Genomic DNA, 19,476 nt, shown 5'->3' with positions numbered 1-19,476 from the left:
AACAATACTATTATACAGAAACACAAATAAATGAACTTCCCTAAACCACAACTATTACCCTGTGAAAGCCACACTCTCTTTCCTAAGTATTTGATGCCATGTTTTTTGGAGAAAAAAAAAAAAGAAAAAAGAAAAGCATTGGGCGTCACTAAAATATTGACATCCCCCACTTTTTCAGGTTTCGTAGTTAATTAATTCCAATACCTCTCCAGTCAAACTCTCTGCTCCCAATCCACTTAAAAGCGATGCTATCTTGTCAGAGTTATTTATCTCAGTTGCAGCATGGGAATACTGGAACATGATATGAATAACTGCGATGAGCTGTCAAAAATTCGGCGACAGAAAGTAGCGCATTGCAACCGTTGATGTTTACAGAGATGCCTGGAAAGCAGCTATTGAGTTCCTTTCTTTCACCCCTGAGGGTTCAAATAAATACGGGCATGTGACGTAAAGCCTGCCGAAAGATTTAAGCTAAATGTACAAGAGTTTAACTTGGCAGCAACTGTGAAGATAATGCAAAACGAGTTTAAACAAAATCCTGAGCTGAGAAGTAAAGATGATATGAAATCTGTGTAAACAAAGTCAGAAACAGAGTACAAGAGTAGGAGTAGAATTAAAAATGTTTGCATACAATTTGAGACTAAGAGTAGGAGTAGAATTAAAAATGTTTTCATACAATTTGAGACTTTGTGTTTAGGATAAATAGTTTTTTTTTGTGCCAAAGCTTCCAAAAACATTGAAAGGTAAGACTGAAATACACAGAGCTTTGGAAGAGGCTCATCTACAAGCACTATGGAATTTTTCATTTAGAACACTTGTCTTATTTTCTATTGGTCTGACTGGGGCACAATATTCGGTTAAGCCACTTCAACTAAGCAGTTTTGGTTCAGGATACTACTCCAGCAAGTTCCTAACCCCTCTGCTATATCCAGAATCCCCTGGTGGACCACCTGAACACAGGTTTCTATAAATGTTTGGTCGGTGTGAGTGTGTCTGTTTTCTCTAAGGGTCACCGGACACAGTGATTCTGCTTAGGGCAATGGGGAAAACTGGGAGAGAAGGGAGGGGGTGGAGATGTGATCTGGCCCCTTCTACCCCAGGTCTTCATAAAATCAGCCAGTTCAAAAGAGAACGCCACGGCAGAAAAAGCCACAATCTCAGCTTTTCTGTGGACATCTCTGTGGGTTAATTAGAACAGCAGTTCCCACCTCATGTGCCTCCATGTTGCACTGGTTTCCACCAACACACATACACCCACACGCGCATCCACAGAGAGACTGAAGTTGCAACTTCAGTAAATATGTAGTTACCAAAGTTCGTCACCAACATTAGACCAACAGTAAACACACTAAGCCAAAAAGAACATAATGAAAATGCAAAAGCCGAACATGTGATTTCTTTATATATTTGGTGTCATTGTGCATTCACACCAAATGTATATATTTATTATTTATATATTTTTTCTTAACAGTAAACGTACCAATCATTTACACTACAGATATGGAATCTACAACTGTCTGCTTTTTAGGCAACAGCGCTAGCTACTAATTGACCATTGCAACAAAATAATAAACATTGATAATAATATATATAATAATTATAAACAATAATAATAATAAACAAATTGACAAATATTGGTATGTTATGTAAGTTGTTTACATTTTGAAGAATTTATCCCAATTCGTGATGTTGCCTTGTGTGAATAACATGTCTCTGACATATGACTCATTTGGGGGCAGAAAACAAACACCTCCAACCAAGCAACTATCTCGGCTGTCGTCTGAATTGTGTTTACCGTAGTAGTTTAATGCGATAGCTTACGGCGTAGGGTACGAGTAAAGAGAGATTTTAAATTTTGGAAAAAAAAAAAAAAACAGTTTTCAAAAACAAGGCTTTTGTTGTAGTGCTAACAAACCAAGGACATGTTAACTGCTCTCTGCTCTCGCTGTTTGCAAAATTGTCCCAAACGATGGCACTCCTGCTCTGCACTTTGATCTTTGGCTCATCTTTCATAATTGTGAAAGACACGGAGAGTATCTCAATGACAAAAGAGGAGTCAAAAGTCAGACAAGCAAGAAAGATGAGTGGAAACACGCTCGCGACTAACATGATAGATTCCAATGAAGAAGAGAATACAGACGCTGCCGGGCTCCTGCCATACATCACTTCTCCACGGACAGAGAAAGAATCCGTTGTTCCTGGAGGACCCGAATATGTAGGAGTAGATAAAATAGAAGGAAGACGAGAGAGGGTGAAGTGGTAAAAGAAGTAAGTAACAAAGACAGAGAGAAGGAGGACAAGCATGACAGCTGGCCAGGCACTTCATGCATCTGGCGGGGGTGAGTAGCGGAGCCTTAATGAAAATACAGGGCAAGATGAGTATCAGTGTGAGCGAAGCCTCCATCCATCAAAGAACTCCCATTGAGGAAAGAAAGCTTTGATGATAGCCGCAGATCTGTGGCTTTTCACTGCCCCATATGGAGCTTTTTCACAATACTGCAGCTTTAACTGCAGGTATTGACTGTTCATATAATTTTACTTGATCTTATATTTCATTATCACAAAGGACATTCAGCTGAATATTCCAATGGGTGCTATTCTTTCCATACATTTTTATAGACCGGCATATAATTTCTTTTCTTTTTTTTTAAGCGTTGGGAGCTAAAGGTCACATTTTCATATGTACTCATTGGCTGCCCGGCCTGCAAAGGGGAGGGGGGTGGGGCTTCATCTTTGTCAAGGGCAATGTGTGAAACTTTATAAGAGTGCATGGTTCCCATGCTGTTAGAATGGGGGACAAGTGCTGCCAAAGGAAGCATCTGGTCGCCGACCATTTAATGAATATATTTGTGTGCCTCCTTCAGGATAAACTTGCTTTTTATCGTTTCTCCCTTTTGTTTTAAAGAGACTTTACTGGAGCCCACTGCATCTTTACCTCTAATAATGAACTACTAGAAGGAAAGAGCTGATGTTGAAGGTGAACAGAAATCTGGATGATCAAGTGAATCTTAAATGTGTAAAAACTGATGTTAGCTTGGAAACATCTGTTTTTAGATAGTAGGTGTTAGGAACACATTCCTTCTGGATTTCCCTTCTACTTTCCTTGACATCAGCAGCCATTCAGGATTCCCCGAAACCAAAGCCAGTACTGGTATCGAGCAAATTCATATACTCTTTACACCTCACCAAGTAGATTTTTTGTTGAAACTTGTGTGTACAATTTTACATAGAAAAAGACTTCACACCGACACACTGCAGATCACTATATAACCCAGCAGTGTCACCTATATAACACTGCCTCCCAGTTCAGTCCATATTTATTAAAAGCCAACCTAAAGAACTGTCAGTATCAGTACTCAGTGTGCAAGTACACAAATAAAAATACCTGTACTTGTATTGGTTTGTACAAAGTGGTATTCAGGACAACTGCAGCAGCAATAGCAGTACATTTTTTTTAAACATATGTTTTGGGATCCTACCTTTTCTTTTTTCTCTCGGCACGTGTCCTCTGCTGATACCAGGGTCTTGTAGTAGGCACTGCGCTCGGCCGTAAAGTGGACCTTGGAAAGGGCATTTTCAACCAGTGCCACCGACAGATTCACACCTTCGATGTGCAGCCACCCAATGAAGTTCCCCGCTTTGTCCATGCTCTCCACTTCAACTTCCACCTGGAGCAGAATAAGAGAGAAAAAAGGAGAAATAAGAGACTGCTCAATGTTCTGATTCCACCATTAGGCTTCAGTGATGATGTGAATGGAGTCGTCCAAGAAGTCAACACTGTTCTTAATCAATACGTCCCTGAGAGTTCTCGAATGATAACGCAGCACACACAGAACAAAATGTATACCCAACGGACCGCTGGTATTTGTGAACACAGAGGCAAGTTTGTCATTACCATCGATAATCCTCTGCTGTAAAATCCATGTCTGCAAAAACAGTGGAAGTGAATATACATCTGTTTTGCACTTCAAAGTAATTAAGACTCTAAATATTGTCATGTACTTTTTGTGCACTTTAAGGCGTTTGCAATTAGTGGCAGCCAAGTTGCAATTTCTTCAAAATGAGGGCACTGAAAAAGCTAACCCTGCTGACAAAGGAGGGAAAAAAAAAACACACAACATTGCCCACAATGGACTGTAACCAAATTCTGCCTATTCAGGCTAATTATCTATTCATTGCATTTTGTTTCATAAGTGATGGACGACCAGGGAAAGAAGGGGAGGGGGAAAAAAAATCAATTGATTTTATCCTACTCTCACGCTGCAGTCAGCAAGAAATGGAGAGGGCAGGTGTGTTGAAGAGATAGGAAGAAGTCAAGCGATTAAGACTCTGGGCTGCTTAGCCCTGCAGCCACAAGGGAAATCTGAAGGGAATTAAGTTTGTAAACTGCTCTGCCTTGTTCTCAGCTAAAGTTGAGAGCTTTTATTAATGAATGAATAATCTGCTCTATTATTAAGCAAAAAAAAAAAAAAATTGCAAACTGATGCATTTAAACTGTTGTAGTAATCCTCAAAGACATGAAGTTCCGATTTAACTCTGTAGCAGTGGCGCATTCTGGCATCACTAATCCTCAAAGACATGAAGTTCCGATTCAACTCTGTAGCAATGGCGCATTCTGGCGCACAGCTAAATATAAACATACGCTTTGATGAAAACATAAAATCATTACCACATAACATGCAATACTCGTAAGGAGGGAGTCCAGTAAAGATGGGCTCTTAACATAGAGATCACATTCTCAGCAGTCAGGTTAGCTTGGTTTAGAACAGTGGTTCTTAACCTGGGTTTGATCGAAGCCCTGAGGTTCGATGAGTCAGTCTCAGGGGTTCGACGGAGGTCGAGACACACACCCGACTCATATGATTTGTGATGACACGCCCCCTGCTTGTCCATCACCGAAGGGTTCGGTGAATGCTCATATGAAACTGGAGGGGTTCAGTACCTCCAACAAGGTTAAGAACCACTGGTTTAGAATATGGCTCAAAAAATCATGACAAGCAAAGCCTGAAAAATACACTTTCATCAAAAACATTCCGAAAGCTAGTGAGATTTTTTTTATCTAGAAATCTATGTTTTCTGAAAGATTAAAAAAATATTATCAGCATAAAAAACTGACCCTGGAGAATAATACCTTCTTTATGACAAGAATCTTACTAATAAGGGGTAACAGGATAAGAGTCTTGCTCTGAGACGGACGACTTTTCAGATTCTGTTCGGTTGTGCGCTCTGGAGAAGAGTATTCTGCAGTTTAGGAGTTGCTTGAGGGAAAATTCAATTGTTCAGACCATGAAGCTGTGACATGAATGTCATGTGCAGTAAGCATTAAGTGGGGAAAAAAAGTCACACAGCAGCACAGGTCAGCTCTGCTTCCATTACACCGAAATATGAAATTTGACATTAAAATGGTGGCAACATTAAGGTGCCATCAGCCGGTGCTCTTTACCTTTTGGTTGAAGCTTCTAAATTATTTATGGAAGATATAAAAAAATTACTCTGCCATTAAAACAGAGAGAAATGACTGCCACATTGACAACGAATAATAATAAAACTATGGGGAATTTAAGTAATACAAACAGCAGATCGAAAAGCAACATCACATTTAACTGGCTGCAATCACTCAGGGTTAAACATCCACACTAAAGATGAAATACACCGTGAATGGACTTTTTACGCCCTGGGCCAAGCTGATAATTGTTCATTTAGAGGCACTAACATTTAGCTCAATTTTGAGGAGTAACAAGAGTAGAGTCATTACAATGTAAAGGAATAAGTCACTATTAGTGTCAGTGAAAACTGCAGTGAAGATATATTCATATTTAACTGAAAATATCCAGGGTGTGAGGACGGCTATGCATCATATCAAAAATATAAGTGGGATCCAGAGGCAGTTCTAATGGTACAATAGGAGCATCTAAAGAGGTTTTAAATCCACGGTCACAACAGTTTAACGAGTGATGACTGAGCGAAACTCATTTGTACAATATTCTACGATTGCCAATGTTGTTTTCAATACGCATTTTTTCTTTCTGCAGCTACTGTAGCTGAATCATTCGATTTAGTTTTTTATAGTAAACACATAACATTACTCTGATAAATTAGGTGTCAGCCTCCCCCACTTTCAAACAAGATAAATAATTTGGCTTTTCTTTTACTCTGAATGAACAGTGGATTTTATAAATAGTGCTCAACCATCTATTTTTTCCCAGTAATATATGACACTGCCACGGGAATTGTTCTTTGTGCAGCTGAAATACCACCGAAATCATTAACACAATCGGACTAAGTTGTAGAGTTTTATAAACATTACTGGAATCTGTGGCACTTCTCTCCTTTAAGTTAAAAGCTATGGTCAAAATGTGGTGAGGAAATGTTGAGTAGAGCCCAGATGGCTCCCGACGGAGGACTACTTTGAGCCAAGATGGCTCCCGCTGGAACACAAACGGGCTCCAGTAATCTCATAAATGCCGGGACCGAGTTGACACAGAGGTTGGAAGAAAGAATAAAAAGGCATATAACATGAACACAGAGGGCCCATGTGTGCGTGTGTCTATGTGCAAACCCAAACACGTGTGCAGTCAGTCACAAACACAAAAAGACAAAACCATTTGGTAGCAGTGAAGTGGAACCTGGCCCGTGGGCACTTTTTACTGCAGCAGATTTAATTCACTCAGCTGTTTGAAAGATAAAAAGAAAAACAGAACCTGTGGTAGGTGAGACTTCATGTCAAAGACGGAAAGAAAAAAAAAACACTGGGTCTGCAGTTGCAAATACACAGGGGATTGGTATGTCTTTTTTAATCACTAAAGGCAAAGAAAACATTATTTGAAAACCTGGAGTGTAGAAGGTAAACGCATGAATAAGCAGGGTGCGCTTGTTTTGTGTACCCATTTCTGACCAGTAAAAAAATCAATGAGGTAGAACAGAAGGCTCAGGTTGGAAACATTTTAAGTTCTGCCTCAAAAAGGAATGCTGGAGATAAATATATAATTAATGACCTAAAAAGGCCGCTGGCCTCCATTTGAGAGTCATTTCTCTGGACCTGAAATGCTTGTTCGTGTGAGGCTTAGTGAAAGATTCTGATATCAATTGGGATTGGGATGCTGAAGTTTTAAACTTGAATGTTTACACCTTGTTTGTGTTTGCTCAATTTGTCTGAAATAATTAGTGAATTATTCTGAAAAGGCAACTCTCCCTCAAGCTCAACCTCTCTGTGAATCAGTAAGAGAAAATCGTTTTTAATTTTACTGATACTCAGAGAGCCAAACAGCAAACTCATGGTTCAATAAATACCACACAGCAACTGAAAATGTAGACTTTGGGTTTAGAAGTTCTACATACCCAAAGGAAGCTACTTTTTCACCACAGCATTTCTACCACATTAAATTAAACCTCTGTTTTGGGGCAAGAGAAACTTGCTTTGATCGCCCTAGTATTATATCTAGCAGGGAGTCTGACTCATTCTGTCAATCAGTGACTCATCAACTATTAGAGAGCAGATCTGTCAATACTTAAGACAGATCTTAGTTGGCAAAACCTCCGAAGTCAAACTACAACTTTCTGTGATTGGATGTAATAAACAAACACATTGTTCTGTATGATTGATGACCGATCCATGATTGATGGTGCTTGTGTCCAAGTGACATATAAGAAGAGAGGTGACTTTGTGTGTGCTTGTTGGAAATCACACTTAAGTGCAAATGTGAACAGTGAACAGTAAGAAAATAGGATGGCAGACGCAGACATGTTGGCACTTCTGCATCTATTTTCATTAAACCACATGGAGGCGGCTGCTTTTATAGCTGGAGACTTGGGCCTTTATTCATGTCTGCACATACACATCTGTAAAGTGAAAATATCAAATGCTTCAAACAGGCAAATCAAGTGATGCGGGAGAGAATATTTTTGGACTTGAGTGCACGAACTTTCATGCATTTCAGTGAAGAGATTGAGTGTTCGACTGATTCATGAATCTGGCTGTGTGTTTGCAAAATGTACCTTATGACAGTACACAGCATATGGCAAACTAAAAATATACCCAAACGTTTGGGATATGGGCATATTTTCCTCAAAACACCTCAGTCATATTTGTTGATTTAAGAATCGGAGAGAACAAACAAAGCAGGAAGGCGGACAGACTTGTGTAAGAAATACTGTGAATGTCGGGGGAATTAGACGAGAAAAGTTGAGCTCATCAGGCAGCATGAGACGTTCAATCAAACTGAACATGGGAGGAAAATTAGGAGAGTTGTTGTTTTTGCACGTTCTTCCTTGAATGATGAGAGAAATACAACTAAGCTCTTCTCACTTGTGCTGTTGAATGCGAGAGCTGGTGGATCCAATAAGATAATCTCTATGCCTTATTCATATTCCTATCCTTGGTTATACACTTGAGGAAAATCAATGGCTCTGGATACTTAATTCAGAGCCATGAATGTCACATGAAGAGGACAGTTCATCCTATTCAAGGTGGAGCGGATTTAGGAAAAAAAAAACTGAGCTCGCAGGGGTCAGCAGCACTCTTCTGAGTTCACTCTTGTGTGAAAACGTAATTCTGCTCAAGTCCATCACGTCTTTTAGCACAGAGACCAGGGTCCATCACCGATCCTCTAAACAGAATTAAAGGTGAGAGTCCCCGTTCCTACCGAGTGATCTACCGCTGTCCTTAAATACTAACTATGACTTTTTACAGTATAAAGCCCATATATATATACACACACATATATACAGTACATACATACATACATATATATATATATACATACACACACACATATACATATATACATATATACACAACGTTGGCAGGACTAAGAAGAATCAGTATTTATGGGCATCAATGTGAAAGGTTGGTAATATTTCCGTGTCATAATCTCTCTACTGTCAAAATGCAAAACCTCAAATTATGCTTCAACATCTGAGGATTATGTGCTAAATGTTGTGTGTGTGTGAAGGTGTGTGTTTGAAGGGCAGAAAGCTGGTGTGAATCCTCCATCTTGCTGACACGTATTTGGTTGGAAAATTAACAAAGATAAAGTAGTGTTAAGAAGAATGAACAGAGAAAAGATTGCACTACCTCTCACTGTCGATGTTAATGGACTCCATTTGCAAAAAGGGTGACATCGACATAGCCAAGTAAATATTCCGCACGCTGATCATTTAACGTGTCAGTCAACTGAGCTATAATTCAGACAAAATTGGAAAAAAAAACAAAAAAAAAACAACGCATAAACTCACAAATTCTTTCAACAGCACATGCACCAGTGAGCGCACTATTGCGTGTAACTCTCTAAAAATCATTCCACAGCCCATTATCAATAGTGCAAACCATTACTAGGTCCATAAACTGTTGCTAATGGAAGGTAGTACAGCACAGCACAGCACCGCCACGAAACAGGGGCATGTGTTAAATCCAGAAAATAAACTTGATATCTGATTGTGTAACAAGCAGTTAAATGCTGTTAACCCAAGGCCGAACAGATGAAAAAGAATGAATCCTCATTAAAAAGATATTTATTTGTTCATAGCCTCACATTGAACATGTGTTGGTATAAAAGAGCTCCATGTGGGAGTGTGTGGGTAAACAGTATCCCCATTCTGACTTGTACATTTGGTTTTCTGACTTATATAGAGTGTATGCCGACTTGGATATTTTGTGTTTTTTCTGGTGTATTTTGTGTTCTGACTTGTATGTAGTGTGTTCTGCCATGTATATAGCGTGATGTGACTTATATTTATTGTGTACCGACCTGTAAATAAGAATTTCATTGCACAGTGTAAATGTGGGTTTACTGTGCATATAATATAATAATGAATACAAATAAAGTACTTTTGATTTTGACTAGACAGAGAGTGAAAGGCTCATCACAATTAGTATAAATCTGTGGATATAGACCATCAATGAAAAATAGGTTGACATGAGAGAGTGTGTGTTTGTAGCAAGAAATAAAAAAAAAAAAAAAAAAAAAAAACCAAAACAAACCGCTATTGATCCCTTAATGGCATGGACCAGGCAGGGATGTAAATAGTGTGTTAATGGGGCCTGTAATTAAAAAAAATACATGGGGGAGAACAGCTGCAAACGGAGTTAACAGACGTGTGAGCTACGGAGTCACGACCCATTTAGTAGTCATAGCACAAAAAGAACGAACGTTAGTGGGGTTTAATACAGTCATTACTGAAATACAGCAGGTAAAATGTCAACTTATTAAGCTATTATGAACTCTGGGTTTTTGCTTTTAACACAGATTACAGAAAAGAGCGACGGTTCACAACATGAATAAAACATATCACCCAAAGATTTAACAAGCAGTTCAATGGTTTTCTATTGATAGATCAACAGGTATGACCAGAAACGCCAAAGTGCACTATTTAGACTTCAAAAAAAGGTTAGCTGAGGCAAAGCTCCTGTATTGGTTGTCCTCAGTTTGCATGGTACCCTGTAGGCACAGGCTATTGACTGCTCCCGAATTGGCAAGCTAGCAACACAGCTAATCTCTCAGCTAAAGGCTAAACCTGTGAAAGCAACCAGCTCCAAACTAGGTCAGTTCATTAGCTGCGAGGCCTCTGGGTCAGGAGAGACAGCGTTTTGTCACGTGTACATCGAGTGAAGCCTCGGAGATGAAAATCACTAACATTCATATGGTTTGGTGAGAACTGAAGGACAAACGGAGGCTTCTATGCAAAATTAATTCGAAGGTAAAACCTTAGACTTGGCAGAATGGATTTTCCATTGTGCAGTAAAAAATTGAAATGTTCAGTGAGTGTACTGCAGGGAAATTAATTAACAGTCTCACAGTCTAGAGGGGAGTGTTGTTAGTTCTGACAAGTTCTGTGGTCTGGACTTTCTCCACAAAAGTCACATTTCTATTAATAGAAGTAATGAAAAAAAGAAAAGAAAAAAAGAGACATCAGCGTCCATTGAGAAGGGCGATGCTGCAGGCAGCAGCACGATGACAAGCACATCGGGCTGTAATATGTTTGTGAGTGTGCCTACGTCTGTATGGACTCTCCAAGGGTGATCAATGTGACTCAGGGGGTCCCATGCATCACTGTCAGTGGTAGGCTGCTGTCTGTCGGTGGCAGGGTGGGGAGAAGTCAAACAGCTCCTCCAATGGTCACGGCCATTAACGGTCAGACAAAGAGGCATGATCCCCACCATTAAACCTGCCCGATGCCCATTAATGAGCTTTTGTCCCCCCTCCCCATCAATAAGTAATTGATGTTTGCCCTGCATCACTTTTTTTGACAGATCAGGTGAGAACAGGCTTAGATTATAATGAAAGTGAAGTGATAAATGGAAAGGGGAGCAAGAGCACCGTGACGTGGTTGGATATGCTCCCACTGGAGACTGGAGGCCAGTGGTGCTACTTTTTTTTTTGTTGATTTGTTTTGACTGAGACTTTTTGTTTTAGAAAGAAGAAACTTGATCTTTTAAGTACACTATAGAGACAGAATCAAACATCAAGAAAATGTACGGTATTTCTATAGAAAAAAAAACAAAAACTAATCTAACTCATTGACACTGTTTGCTAACGTAAGTCTCTTTTAAAGAGTTTTCAATGGAGATAAAAACTTCATTACAAACCTCCAAAACACAGAAAAGTGAAAGTGTTGGTATTAGTACTGTCCCGATACCATTTCCTATAAACGAGTACAATCTTGGTACAATCCTATGTTAAATGCAAGTAACGAGAATTTCACATCAGCAGTGTGCATTTTAAATCCAAAAGACAAAACATCTGACACTGTTTTCAAATTTATTTATAAAGAGCATTGCAGTGGGTTTTTGAAAACATCTATATGATTTATGTTCCCATGAATAGAACCTGGGTTGGCTAAATTTGTTAAGGTTATTTATTAACTAAAACGGCAGAGCCAACGGGCGTTCAATGGTCGTCACCATTTTAAGACCGATCTTTTTGTCTCTCGTCACCCAAAAGAATGAGGCCACAATTCTCAGCTGTCAATATTCTGAGTGACTGCCAGCACTGGCGACAGGTACTACAGAAAGAGTTAAACATTCCAAAGGTGGGCTTTGAAAGACTTATGGAGCATTCACAAAACCAGCGAGTTCAACAAAAGACAGAGAGCGAGAGAAGAAGGCGGGTCAATATTAAGTCAATCAGAGCTGTAGCCCGTGTATATCCTAGAGTACCATTAAACTAAAGAAATAAATAATGGCCTGAGCAACCACTTGGAGGTTTGAGCCAACAGAAACTGTCTGGATATTTCAGGTTAAGACTCAAAAATATGGAATGGAATTTACCTTGAAAATGTCAACTCAATTCAGAAAATGAAAGTCTACACACTACTTCACATTACACTCCATTCTATTGGTAGTTGTAACCTTGCATAGAAACCATGGGAAAACGGGGTCATGCTGTATTGTGTAGAAATAAAAGGGACCTGATTGAAACCTGCGGGTCTTTGTGATGCTCACTGACCTTTGTTAACCTACTTTTTTCCTGTCGTTTCCGACCCCCCAACCCACGGTCGTCACATGTAAAAAAAGAAATAGGTTACCACGGGGAACTTGGAGGTCCCAACACAGTGGAAGGGTCAGTGACATTGAGTAATGCAAGACCTGTGGTGATGTAATGGCTGACAGGGCTCTACATCAGTCAGTGTTCTTCCATCTGCTCTCCTGGATCAATAGTGTTGTGATGGACCTGATCCTACGAACAACACTTTACACATTATGGTCTCAATTTGTGGACCAGTAACTCAATCCTGCCTGTCCTGTGACAAAAAGAAACTGCAACATTCTGCAAAGCCTATTAGGGTTAAAATTGTAGTACAATTATTTTATAGAAAAAGAATCAGAAATATCAGAATGTTCACGTGAAGTTGCTAGGCTCCAACAAAGCTCCACATTGGGCTTTAACAGCCTGGTTATTAAAATCAATAACAGCAATAACTACAATCCATCTCATTTCTAGGAGAGGGGTGACATGGCATGTCGGTCGATGAATATTGAGCTACATTTGTAATATTACTAATATCATATAATTCTCCTTAACTGGCTGGTGTTGGGGAACAGGTGGGAAAACACAATTGAACTGAGCTCTAAGTTATTGAATGACTGTTGAAAACAAATGTCACATCTTTTTGAAAGTTATTGCTTTAGAGTAGCTTTTCTTTTCATTTTCGTCTTTCTTAACCACACAATGTAGCTGCAATAGATCAAGGCAGATAGAGAGCTGTGAAAACATCTGACACATTGGAACGAATACTGTGATTTGAACATAATGTTTCACAGTGTTCCCATCAGTACACTGTGTTCTGAGCAGAGACGTGCCCTTTCTTGGGGTTTGAGGGGTATCAAGGAGTCACAAGGAGGGCTGCGGTCAAAAATCTTTGAATCAACACCTGGAGCAGCAAGAGCTTGGTGGAAGCCTTCGAGCCACACTGAGCTCATTTGGGGTCATGGGAGTGATTAGAGAGGGCAATAAGTGATATTAGCTTTTAAAATGACAGGGCTGTTTTACATCATGTGTGTATTCTACACACACACAGCTTTACCCAGAACACCTGGTTATAACCTTGCAATTACTCTTAAGGATAGCAACAACAGCAGCCTCACGGCAAAAGAAAATTTGTTTTTTCTTGTGTCTCTCCACAATTTTCCAAAAAGTCTAAAAAAGCATTCATATTCATGAAACCATGCCAAAACTCCTAACCAACAGAAAATGCGTGGCTGCTGAAATGAAGAAAAAAAAATAGAGCTTGGTAGAGATTGAAAAAGCTGGGCTTACAAGAGTATGTAGATTTATAATGACTGTTTAGTTATCATATATATATATATATATATAAATAAATAAATAAATAAATATAAATAAAATATATTAATAAATACCTATAAATATATTTTGTGTTTCATTATTGAAGTTCATGTTCTGTTATTACAGTCAACATGGACCGGAAGAAAAAGTGAATGAGATATCAGTTCCACTGGTACAATCCTATGTTAAACGCAAGTACTGTGTACATTTAATTCAAAATGAAAAACAAAACACTTTCATGACGTCTTCTGCATTAGACAGAATTTCATTCAATTCCAAAATCCGCACCTTCTCTATACTTGATGTTTGTGTTTGCATTATAAGCCACAGAAATAGTCTTTATAGCACCCGGGCCGTTGAGCATGATGTGGAAAGCCAACATTAATAACACAGAACAAATAATTCTGTTTACCGTTCCCACATAAATGGAAGTAACAAGTGGCAACAAATAAAAATGAAAAGCAAGAGTCCATATCCATCACAGGAGCAGCCGTTTCCTAAATCAGGCTCCACTTGCTGCAGCTTTATGAGTCAATTGAAGGTTTGGTGTAGGGATTGTAATTCCGTGGCTGCAGGTTAGTTCTGTGCTAAAGACAGCCTTTTTATTGGGGGGGAAATTCGTGATTATTGTCTGTACATTCAGAGCGCTGACAGCTTTGAGGGGAAAAAAAAGAAAGAAAAAAACAAAACTGGAAAAAATCCAGCTGGAGGCTTGTCAAAGCCCAGAGAATGAGGAGAGCTCAGCGATTGACAACATCAAAAAATGAATTACTTCGAGTCAATTTAGATTTCTTTTTCTTCAACGTGAAGAAAATGTTCTTATGAGTGAAAATGGGAACAGACCTGGGCAGAGAAAGAAAGGAATTGTAATGTGCAGTTCATTATTCACTAAGAGCAGCTCAAATTCCCATTTACTCCAAAATAGATTTCACGAGCCGGTACAATACAAGGATTTGAAATAGAGAGAAACAATTCCAGATTATCCACATCCATTGTGGTGGCATCAACACTACAAGGACTTCATTGACCTTCGAGGAAAGTTGGCGGCAGAAAGCGAGACTGGGGTGCTGGACAATCATGCCAAGGTCATCACCATCCATCTTCACCTCCTTTTATGTCCTCTTTCACTAGTTGACGGAGCGGATGGCGTAGCCATGCCTGTGTCACTCAAAAAGCCATTTCTGTCTTTGCCAGCGCTGACAGAGTGGGAGAGAGAGAGGAAGAGGGGAAAAAATGGTGGAGGAAAAGAGCCGACAGAGGCATTTCTCAGCGTGGCTTTTTGTCAATTTCAGGGTGCTTGTCAAAAACGAGAGGCAGAGGCAGTGCCCGGTTGCTAGGTTGGTTGAAGAGTTGTTAAGCAGAGAGGGGTTGGCTTTTGAGTGTGTGAAAAGTGTTAGAGATGAGCTGCTGAAGAGAGACTCCATGTTGTTATGAAGTAGAAACAACGAGAGGAGCAAAAGTCAACAAAAAAGCCTGGTTCCTGATTCCTGGCGTCAAATAGCAAAAAACGTCAACCTCTAATATATGAATATATTATGAATTTCAAAGGATTGATCACAGGATATCTGTGGATTATTCACAATAAATCATGATTAAAAGAGAAAAATCACCCTTCTAAAAATATATTTTGCAGGAGCAGAGACAAATACGAACTATTTTTATTTGTGCCTTCTCCAACCAACAACATTATTAACGTGAAAAAAAGTTGAGAGAAATATGTAACATTTTAACTAAAAATGGTTTCGTATATTTGCGTCATTACACTGGATCTTGAGAGTGGATTTTAGAACTCTCTCTCTCAAAAAAAAAAAACTCACTCAAAAGTTACTTTCAAAACATCAGAGACATCATTGTTCTCAAAAATAATCATTCTACAGTCCTTGGCAATCCATTTGATGACAGTCAGTCAGTTTGTCAGTTGTAGACCAGTGCTGGGCAGAGACAATGAATTTTCAGTTTAAGGGGTTTCTGTCGAACCAAAACGTTTCCCAGCAGTGTGTGTAAATTACAACATGTATAAGAACTGTGCATTCCACAACTATAATCGGATGGTCGGATGGACAGTTGAATTATTAGATGTAGAGTGTGCACCACCTTATTAATTAATTATTGTGATGAATGCTTTAATTTAGATTTTTTTTATATGTCCCTTGAAAAATATGGTAGGGAAACCAATGTTACAGCTCTGAGGTCTAAAAACCCTCCTGGGACAAATTATGCCATAATCATTCTCCAGTTTTGGCAACCCGATTCAACCCCACTGCACATTCAATCACTTAAATGCCAAGTGACCATCAAATGAGGCAAATGAGACAGGGGAGTGAGGTGAGAGACAGAAGTGATTGAATCAAGGCCTGCTGCTCTGTTGCCGGACTGCAAATGATGCTTCGCCCTACAGATGCGATTCGTCCTCTAAGTTCTTTCTTCAACATATTTCAACCACTCGGAAACCCAGCCTAAACGTGGTCGTTAATCTAATCAGCCTGACGTCAAACACATGGGATTATAGTCATCCGGAACCTGTGCTGGTAGTTTTTTTTTTTTTTTTCTTTTCAAAAATGGTACGTTGAGTTATTGCTCTGCAGCAGCTGTGGCGCACGATTACGAAATATTTTTGGCATGTTATATTTCTCAGTTTGGCCGACTGGGTTGCATAACTTGGATCTCCAAATTAGGTGTGTTAACAACAGTGTTTAGATTTAATGTGGCCTACAATTTAAATTTTTTATGACTTGTACTGATATCCAATCAAAATATATCTGTAACCCACTGCAGCAAGTTTCACTGGTGTGAACAGCTGTTTTACCTTTTACTTTTGTTTCTTGACTTATAATGCAGAAAGAATTTGGTAAAAGACCGATCCAGACTGGATTTTCTGCATCACATTACAAACATTATATTGTCAACGTGTCCAAGTAAAGCAGTTGGCCTCACAGTAGGCTTACATCATCAAATCACACTCCAAATTCAAAACGACAAGGAACTGATTTATTCAGGTCCTTGTGAAGATGCAGAAATATTTTAAAATAACAAGCAGAAAAGAAAGTATCAGCTGCAGCGACTCTTACAGAGCATGTGAAAAAGCACAGCCTGGTAAACAGGACAGAGAAAAGTACGATCCCTCTTGGCTGATGTCTAAAGTTAGCCTCCTGCCCACAACAAAGTTTCAAATCTGACACACTCAGCTGCTATCACTCTCCTCCTAACTTTGCTCCAATCATTGCTTTTCTGTTTTTCTCCTGCCATTTGAAGGGGGTGGGTTCAAAAATAAGACTGGACCTTCTAAGACCTCCGTAATGAGGAGACAAGGGAGAAAGGGGAGAAAGAGTGAGTGAGTGAAAGAGCAGAGACAGTAGAGAGGCGTAAGAAACGATGAGAGGTCAAATATAACTAAACCTTTTGGCAACTTTTCTTTATTTTTGCTCTAAAAACCTGTGGGAACGCTAATAATTCACAGTACATCAGAGAGAAAGATTTAAGTAAGATTTCTAGATAAGGTATTTTGATTATCTAGCTGCGTTTTCGACTAAACTGTAACAGTCCTAATGTAATTTTAGTCAATAGATTTAGTCTTTCAATCCTAGTTTCATTTTAGTCAACAGAGGATCAAAATTTTATTCAATTTGATTTTAGTAAGATTTTGTCGACTTAAATGCAGTAAGTTTAATCTTTTTTGGTTCATAATATTGACTCAAATGTTGGCATTTAAGTGTTTTTAAACTACCACAAAACCAACACTGATTTCTACCAGACATCGTGTACAGGAACCACGTTTGCAAAAGCTTCTGGTTTACTGCTCATTTCCAGCTCAATAAATCAATATTCAACAGCACATGCAGAAAGATAGTTGTTTGTGAGAAGACATGAAGAAAGACATCAAACAAACCCCAGACCATGAAATGTGCCGTCATTACAGCTACGAGGTTTCTGCTGCGTCATAAAACATACCGAAAATGGGCGTTTTTTTTTACTATCATTTCCTGTCCTTTTAAATACAGCTGTATGTTGATGCACATATGGGCCAATTAAAGGACCACACTAAAAAGTAAAACTGTATTTACAGGTGATTTTAGACATCAGAACACAAATGTGTTTGTTTAAACCTAATTCTTTTTCCTGGAACCCTATTAATAATGCATGAAAGGAAAAAAAAAACCCAATGGAGGAAAAGTGTCAAAAACACACTCGGTACAATTGTTTGCTCAGTATTTCTGGCCAAGAGTGAGATGTTCCCTTCAGGAGAGCATTTAACATCACCAGGTGTGCAATATGACAATTGTGCTTCCAAATAGGATGGATAACACCGGCTTCCAAACAGACAGGGGCACAGCCACTCGTCAAATTCAATTTCAACAATGTGCCCACAGGCAAAAGGCAGAAACAGCCGCTCCTGTATCACGGAGCTACAAGACACAACAATCCTGTAGCCAACTCAACACTCTCACTCTCCAGACTTACGACTTCAATACCAAACGGGGTACCTTTTAAGAAATAAATTGCTGTGCCTACAGGCTAGTGTGTGTGTTTTTTTTCCTACTGAATGAATAAGTGGAAGTCTCAATCATTTCCATAAAAGAAAATTCTAACCACTGTGTCTCAGTAGTTTCATCAATTCGGTTATTTATTGCTGTGTACAGCCGTGCCGGCGAAATGGATGGCGTAACAGGGATAAGCCGAGAGGCAAAACAAATGCCACTACTTGAAGAAAAGCGTCTAGACAGTAAAGTCCGCAAAGCTACCTCCACACAACAACGCCTGTTTTAGAGATGCATACGCGGCTGACTCGCAGTGTTTTTAATGTTGTAACAAACTGACTGGTTCATACTGAGCAATTAAAGATGCACTGAGTAAAGTTAGGGAAAGGCAGTCGAAGTATTCTCATATATTTCCAAAGATAAAATATATATACATACTGAGAAGACATACTGTAGATAAAATACGTTTTCTGCAGTGTTTTTGTTAAACCTCACTGGAGTTTTTTTTGTTTTGTTTTTTTTTTACCACCAGCGAATAATTAAACATAATTCTGTGTCCTGCTTTTCAGTAAACAAAGTGTCATTCAAACTGTTACGCACTGGGCGTTAGCTTTGAATCCTCCAAGTAGAGACGTCAACATGATCAGCCCTACGGCATGTCTTCAGGTGTTTATTTTAAACACACAAATACACCAATTAAAGTAAACAAATGATTAATAAAGTAAAGAGAAGAACACACCAATTAAAGTAAACAAATGATTAAAAGTAAAGAGAAGAACCCAGTAGGAAAACACACAACTCTCACCAAAATGTACACAGCTCGGTAACAATGGAAAGCCGTTAATCAGCAAATGTTTGAGTAGGAGTACAAGTATTTGAATTAGTTATCCAGCCTCATGCGGATACTAGCATCAGTACATCCCAAATGGTTTTCCTTTATATACTGTATTACACTCTGTTTTGCAGAAACCTAAAAACTCACTTGTAGTCTAATCCTGCCGTTAGCAAAGCTAACAGTTCATTACGTCTTTTAGCACGAAACAATCCTGTGTTACTGGTTGTGCGTTTCGGACTGATTTCTGATATTCCAAGTCGTCTTTTGAACCTTGGCCGTGTGGGTTCCAATCCATCTACACAGCAGGTGTGAGCAGCATCCACTTTATCATCCATTTACTCTAAATGGGAACATAACTCATAAATTGCACATCGAGATGTATTGA

The 19,476-nt window shown here is 39.1% G+C and overlaps 1 protein-coding gene across 1 annotated transcript in view; it reads right to left on the bottom strand.

Moving 5' to 3' along the window:
- The window catches only part of snd1 (staphylococcal nuclease and tudor domain containing 1), a 187,762-nt gene that overhangs the window by 66,361 nt on the left and 101,925 nt on the right, over positions 1–19,476 (bottom strand). Inside the window, exon 17 of the mRNA XM_008315686.3 lies at positions 3,480–3,668. Within this exon, the coding sequence (XP_008313908.1) occupies positions 3,480–3,668 (189 nt within the window). The remainder of the gene's footprint in view (positions 1–3,479; positions 3,669–19,476) is intronic.

This window comes from Cynoglossus semilaevis, chromosome 8, assembly GCF_000523025.1.
Source record: "Cynoglossus semilaevis isolate Cse_v1.0 chromosome 8, Cse_v1.0, whole genome shotgun sequence".
Classification (NCBI taxonomy): Eukaryota; Metazoa; Chordata; class Actinopteri; order Pleuronectiformes; family Cynoglossidae; genus Cynoglossus; species Cynoglossus semilaevis.
Note: the sequence above shows the minus strand (reverse complement) of the source record. Positions and strands in the feature narration are given on the sequence as shown.